The sequence below is a fragment of the Apaloderma vittatum genome, unplaced genomic scaffold, assembly GCF_000703405.1.
Source record: "Apaloderma vittatum isolate BGI_N311 unplaced genomic scaffold, ASM70340v1 scaffold1262, whole genome shotgun sequence".
Lineage (NCBI taxonomy): Eukaryota > Metazoa > Chordata > Aves > Trogoniformes > Trogonidae > Apaloderma > Apaloderma vittatum.
In genome coordinates, this window is record NW_009702839.1 from 1 (window position 1) to 7,465 (window position 7,465).

At 40.8% G+C, this 7,465-nt stretch overlaps 1 protein-coding gene across 1 annotated transcript in view; it reads left to right on the forward strand.

Moving 5' to 3' along the window:
• Positions 1–396: 396 nt before the first annotated feature.
• SLTM (SAFB-like, transcription modulator) overlaps positions 397–7,465 on the forward strand; it is a gene marked incomplete at its 5' end in the record, with an annotated part of 23,880 nt that continues 16,811 nt past the window's right edge. Inside the window, one exon of the mRNA XM_009864358.1 lies at positions 397–484. Coding sequence (XP_009862660.1) covers positions 397–484 — 88 coding nt within the window. The remainder of the gene's footprint in view (positions 485–7,465) is intronic.

Consider the following 7,465-nt stretch of genomic DNA (forward strand, 5'->3'; position numbering starts at 1 on the left):
GCCTTGCGGCTCTCCCGGAGCCGGTCGGGCGGCCGCCGGGGCCGTGGGGCTTCCGTGCGTGGCTCCCTCCTGTTTTTGTGCTGCCCTTAATGTCATCACGGATGTCGCGGTGGCCGCCTCGCGTCGTGTTTCCAGCGCGAAAGTGCCGATCCTTGATAAGCCGCACTTTGAAAATGTCATTTTAACAGCTTAAACTCTTGCCATTATCGTCAGCGTTCCCTCTCTCTCCTCCAGTTCAACTGAAGGGTTTAACCCAAAGTGTTTTATAAAATATTTTTGGGATAGGAAGAGAACCCAGCTCTTTGGCTCACTGACTTCTGCTGAAGTCAAATTGTCTAGCTTCCCGTGAAATCCCTTAAATTGTGGTTTGTTTGGGTTTTTTTTCCTCTCATTTAGGCTATTGAAGAGGAGGGAGGCGATCCAGACAACATAGAAATAACTGTTTCGGCTGACACACCCACCAAGAAACCAACTAAAGGCAAAGGTTAGGCTCAATCGGTATATGTTACGTTCTTAACCAGTTTTTGTTGCCTGTATCACCTTAAAGAAGGAGCATGAAATGTGGCCCATAGTTTAGATACAGTTGTGACTTAACTGTTTATGACATTTGTCATGTCAGACGTCTGTTGCCTTACTCATCTGTTTGCAGCGTAGAGAGATGCTGGGTGTGTGTGGAAAATGGGCGTTATGAGGTAGTGGCTGTGCTGCTCACAGATCCTGGAGACTGCCGTTGTGTGCTCAGGCTGCGTAGGTTATCCGTGAGATTTGTGGACTATGTTGCAGAATATCCTCGTTGTGGAGCGTTACAGGTGTGAAGCAGCTATGTGAACTGCTGCGTGGCTCCGGTGCAGGTGTCTCTAGTGCCAGAGAGTGCCTGTGCAGAGCAGAGGAGAACTAAGAGGGTGTTAAGCTGTGAGAAGGTGCTGAAGCTGAGCTACTGACAGCATGTGGGGGGGGGTGTCACTACCTGAAGAGGACTGTTGTGTGGATTTATTAGCATAGTTTTTACTGAAGACAGGTTTTATAAACATGAATTTCCTGAATGGGCTCCGAAGACTCACTGTGAAATGTCCAGTTAAGAGATTTTAGATTTTGTTGTGAAAAATAATTATTTAGATTCAATACTGATCTGTTTGGCAGTGATTGTATCAGCATTGTTTTCTTTTGCGTAAGTGTTTAAATACTGGTTTGTGAGCTTGGGTTTTTGTGGATTTTTAGGGTTTTTTTGTTGTTTTCCATTGTTCAGGAATATCCATAATCGAGTAATGCTAAGAAAGGAAGTATCTATTTTATGTGTGGCATGTATGTTCAACGAAGAATGCTGAGAATGTCCATACATGTGCTATAGATAACTGTTTTGGAAATGATCAGTCTGACACTGCTGTCACTCGTCTTAGGCTGTTTTTTGTGGTGGAAGCGATTGCTCTTGCTTTTGTCTGGTGCTGTGAATGGGGGATTTAATAATAAAATCCATCTACTTAGAAATTTTGAGTAAGTTACCTGTGCGTTTGACACACTAGAAAAGTGAAAGGAAGTAGACTGTTTCACAGTGTAGTTTCATTTTCCTCTGTGGCATTACTTTATTCTCTCCTCTGGAAAGGTAAATGGTACCGACAAATACTATGTGGAAGCTAAATAAGGAAATGCTTCCACAATTCCTCATGTGGAGATCTGAATGGCTGCTTGTTTTGCTGTGATGAACACTTCTCTTATCATCCTGCTTTTCATCCTCCTTCAGACTAATATCATCATGTGCATAATGCTCTTGAACCGGCTTCTTGTTTAGTTAGACTGTGTTGCTTCTGCAAGGATGCCTTCCCTGCTGGCGACGCTGCTGCCTGAGGCCTGGCTTTGGAAGCCGTGCCCTGCCGCCTCTTCCTTGGAGTTGAATCGTGAGGCATGTCCGTGACATGTAGGTTCTTGGTAAACCTTAAAGTAAAATATGACCTTCATGAAGTTGTTATCTGCTCACTTTGCAAGCTCAAGAGTTTTTCCTCGTTACTTTCTCGGATTACAAAAGTCGTCTGAGCAAATTTTGTGCCAAAAGTACAAGAAGTTCATGCTGTATTAATCTTCAAGTGTGGAACAAGATAAACTCACCAGTTCCTTTAGGGAAAATCTTTTTTTATTATTGGCTACTTCTAACTGTAGGAAAGAATATATTCTTCCTTTAACTATTCTTTGTCCATGCTGTTGTCTCTGATGCTTGTCTCCCTCTCTGCTGCTTTCTGCTGAAATATATTACCGTTAACCGGAAAGTATCCCTCAACACTTGGAAATACGGTACTTCAAAAATCCATTACCTAAAGTGTCACTAGCAAACTTTCAAGGTCATGTAGGAGATGCACGGCCCCCCACTGAATTCAGTGGGACTGAATTTTCATTTAAAACTATCTTGATCCTTATACTACATGCTCTTCACTATGAGTAGTGTTGCCTCCTTTACGGATTTTGCCAACAGGTTGCCCTAGGCCTTTTGTTAGTGCTTCCTTCCCCCTGTCCTGCTGCTTCAGACTAATACTAATGGGTCTTTAATTATTTTACTGCTGTCTGGTGGTAAAATTAGCATCAGTACTTAATTCAGTAGTATTTTTTCCCCCTGCTATTATTGCTGTGCAAAGGAAGGTAGGAATATTGGGTATACGCTTACAAAGAAAATACAGCCTCAGAAAAGGCCAGGGAGTGGGGGTTAAACCTCTCCACAGCAGCCAGAGAAAGGTGAATGGGAGGGACGAAGGAGGTTTCCCTTCCCCAAAATTACAAACTGTGCCAGGTGGCTATCGGTTTAGATCTGAATGGTTTTTGTAGTCAGTTTTACATCTCGGTGAGATGTCTAATTCCCCAGCACTGTCAGAAAAACTTGATCTGGAATATTGATGAAGGCTGAATTAGAAGGGGAATAGCATGTGTGTGGGGAGTGATATATTTGGCTTCCCTCTCGCTGCTTTTTTTATGTGCATGTTGACAAAAATGGAGACTAGGAATGAGGCTAAGTGTTGCTTTCATGCAACAGCATTTTGTAATGGCCTGAAACAGGTTTATCAACTTAGTATATATTGCAGACTTTTACTGGTCTGTGACGAGCTTTTTACAATTGTGATAGAAAGCCAACTGGCTGTGAGATAGGGAAGAAACGTCTGTAAAACACTATGAGTAAAAGAATAGGGCTTCAACTAAGCTGGTTCAAATGTAGGCCCTCTCTCTCTAAAAATATACTGCAGCTTGCCAGTGTCCCATACCAAGTTTTGCAGCGTAAGACAATTGTATGAAAAAGGAGTCATATTTAAAAATAGGGCATTTACTGACTTGCCCAAAATTGAGATAGCATAGAGGTAGCCATGTGGATCTTCATTGGGAAAGAGTATAGTTGGAGGATTTTGCTTGCAAAAGGATTGTGTAATACAACAAGAATCCTGGATCAATGCTGTATGCAAAATTAGTCCAAATCTAACACTATTTCCAGAAGCTAATTCAATTAAGTATTTGAGGTAGAGAAGTACTGCAGAACAGCTACTGAGAAGAGCTGTGCAGTTGGGATCAGTTTGGCCAGTTCCAGTTTGAAAGCTTGATGATGGAACAGCTGCTTCTTTAATTGCCTCAGTCGTGCCTCTCCACCCTGGAATTTAGTAGCTATGGACAAATCTTTCTTTTTGTAAGAAGATGACAGTTTTTTTGAAAAAGCTGTTCTTTAAAAAGTTGGAACATTCTGCTTATTATTCTGGTTATTGGAGGAAGTTTCTTTGTTGCTAGTATGAAATTTTCTGATGTGAACATTCTCTTGAAGTAACTGCAGTCAAAAGTATTGTAGCATGTTGATACATCCTAACTTGGTGATTGAAAGTTACTTTTCTGCCAAGTTTTGGAATTAGTGTGGCTGGAGAACAGATGTTAGGCTAATCATTTAACTTTAGAGTATTAATGTGAGCAAGGATGCTTATTTGCTGCTCTTCAAGTTTCTAAGGCCACTCAGACACCTATTGTTCTGTTTCTTAAGTAAGCCTCTAGTTTCCGATTCCATTTCCAATTTGACAATACTGTTTCTTAGGTCAAATGCTGCCAGCTGACAGTGGTAGGCTTATACTGTTGCCCAAATAATTTTGACATCTTTACTAAAACTGTTCAGTTATTTTAAAAAACAAAAAAACCCCTCAAATTGTAGGTTGTACAGTGTTAGCCTTCAAAAAGAGAGTGTAATGAGGGAAATAATCTGTCAGTGTGTTATCCACCCTTCAGGAATATTAAAATAACTGTTTTAACAAACTTTCAGTTTATTATTTCTTCTTCAGTCTGAGCTGTTAACTTCTGTTACTATAGTTCTGTGATTTCTGAACCACTGTGCTGCACAGCGAGCTTGTCCAGGGGCAGAACAGAGTTTTCCTGCCCAGTGAATTGTCACTGCGGGAAGCATGGAGGGATTCTCAGCTGCGCTGAAAATAGGTGTCTTATGGCCATCTTGCATACATGTCATGGTTTGTGGGATACTATTACTCTTAAGTTTTCTTGACCTGCCTTTTTTTTTAATTTAAGGCAAGCCTATGATACCATTTAAGAATACAGAAATATAACAAGATAATTTACTTTAGTTAATGTTAATGTGGTAGTTTAGTTAATGTGGTAATGATACTATTCAAATTGCAGCAGACATCTTAACTAAATAATGCTATAAAGAGTTTATTCCGTTGTAAAAATGTCCTTTCCCCTTCCTCCTTTTTGCCTTCTGTCCCGTGTTTGTGATGAGTCTGGTACAACAGAACCAGCCTGTGGCTAGGGATGGCAGGTATGGCAGAACCCTGTTGGGAGGAAAAAAAACAGAAGAAATGCAAATGCTGATTCTTCCGATATTTTATGACGAGTATGTCACTCTACTTCTGCACAAGATGCAGATGTCTAGTTTGTTTAAGACTTGTCCAGAATATACTCTTCTATAATGCTGTAAACACATGAGTAGCCTGAATTTCTCAGGTAGCGGACCACGAATAGGTAGCGCAAGCTTACGCTGTCATAATACTTGAACGTGAGATGAAAGCTAAACATGCATAATGTTAAACCAACATTTTAAAGGTGTTCTAAAGCTTCTGCTTACAAGTAAGTAGTATATTCGTTCTCTATGTAGTAGAGTAGTTCCACATGTAGTTCTCTACGCCTGTTACAGTTTTATGGTACATAACAATTGCCATTGCCAGAAAATGGATTGAGCAGGTTTATAGAGGAGTGCCATCATTCCAAGGTAAATTAGTGTTTGTGTTGTGAGGCACCCAGGTTTGTGGTGAGTGCTGCTTACACCACTGACATTTTCAATAGCCACTGCATGGCCTTACAGAAATTTTATCAGGTGTTGACAACTTGTGTGACTTGAGACCTGCTATGCCTGTTGTCTGCTGAACATCCAGCTGTTCTGACTGTGGTTGTTAACATACCTTGTAATTCCAGTTGTTTTCTGTGAAGTGATACTGATCTTGAATAAGTTCACAGATACAGTTTCTGAAAGGTGTTTGTGCAGTCTGATTTTAGCTACATGAAACTATGAGCCAAACGTGCCTTTCAGTAGCCCACTGTGGTTAAGTATCAGTGTGGAAAAGTTTTGAGTTTTTGTGGATGCTGGCTTTCTAGCAAGTTACTCTACCAGCATCTGAAAACTACCTATAAGAATCTTGAAGTGCCACTTTAGAGTAATGTGACTCTGACCAGATCAAAGTAACCCCAAACACAGAACTGAGAGGGGAAAGCAAACTTCCTACCGCTTTTTGGCTTGAAGCTGAAGAGTAAAGGTCATTGTTCAGCTCTCCTTAGGCCTTGGAATACCAGAGTAAATGAGTCTTCCTGCAAGAACAAACAGACAGACTAAAGAAAGGCTAATGAAAACATGTATTCCTGTCCAGCTTAATCTAGCAGCGAAAAAAAGATATGGGCAGCTTCAGTGCTGAACGGTATAACTACCTCTTCATGAAGACATGTCAATAAAATACAGTTCTCTAGCTGCTATTGCAGAATGGCGGGACTAACTTGAGGTAGCTTTGTAAATTTTGGTTGTTTTTTTTTTTTTTTTCTATTCTCTAGAAAGTCTGGGTTCTAGTTCACCTGCCAGATTTCCTCAGGCAAAATGAGTGAATTTAAATAGCTTTCATGGTAGTGTATGCTAGATGCTAGACAAATTTAGCACCTATCTGCTCTGTATTTGCCTGCCTCTGTGTATGCTTAGCTGGATATGGGATGCAGGAAAAACTTGGGGTTTATTTATATTGAAGATATCTGTGGCTGGAGATTCTATCACAGAATGCTAAAAGAGTAATACAAAATCTGGGTTGTTCTTGCTTTCAGGCATCGGCTATGATGCACTGTCCTTTCCAGTGTAAGTGCACTCCTCTTTGTGAGGAAAGGCAGCTTTCCTGAGCGCACCTGTGCTGCTGGCTTTTTGCACCAAAATAGCACGGATCTATTGCATTGCAAATATAAAACAGGAACGTTTTGTTTGTCTGAAATGAAGTAAAATCTGTGGTAAGATGCCTTTATGCATTTTTGAGCTGAATGTTTAGATCTCATGTTTTGCAGTTGTAGGAATCGGTTCTGCCACGTGTCTCTTCCTGGAGACTAGTGTGTGTCTGAACTCAAAACAACAATGTGCTGTGTATAGGAGTGCTGACAGTGAAATTGGTAAAACCGACTGGAATCTGAGTAAAACCAAAACAGTAGTCTCCTTGCGCTGCAGTGCAGCAGTTTCCAGCTGTGAAATGCACTTTAACAACTCTGTGTAAAAGACAATGGAATAATTGCCAACAAAAATTGACTATTCCGGGTAGCAGAAATGTCCATACTGTACCAAACTTTGGCTTATGTTTTCTTTCTTATTCTTTTTAAATACTGTAGAGCTGATTTAGCTGGTTATTAAAGGATGAAGGAAGGAGGGAAGATGTCATGACAAAAAATAAAGCATTAAGTGGTGATCATGCCTGTAATCTCACTTGCATCTTGAATTGACACTGAATTTCAGCGGAAGATCATAAAGCTGCTTCTTAACAGAACTGGTTTTATATCTTGAGCTATGGAAAACCATTGCATAGGCTGATCCTTGATAGAGCATTCTGTCTCTCAGATTCGTTCTACACAGGGTGTGTTGGGGTAGAGATAGTTATATCTAGTGGTTTTGGTCTTGTTTTTGCAGAAGATTAATGGGTTCCATAGGAAACTCTGTCTAGTCGTCATCTCCACAAAGGCATCTTCATTAGGGAACAGTGCACGTGTGCTGCAAAGAACAGAATTCTTCACTGGAACGTGTCCTTAGTGCAGTAAAGCGTATGTAGAGAAAACAAGTGCTTCACCTCACTCAGTTCTGCTGATTGTTCCTCTTAGTGATGAAGAGCGATGAAAAAGGTGGCTTGGGGAGGCTTGCAGTTGCCATGCTTGTGGATATGCAAAACCACAATAGATAAAACTGAGCAACACAGTCCTGCTTGGAACTTGGCTTTGC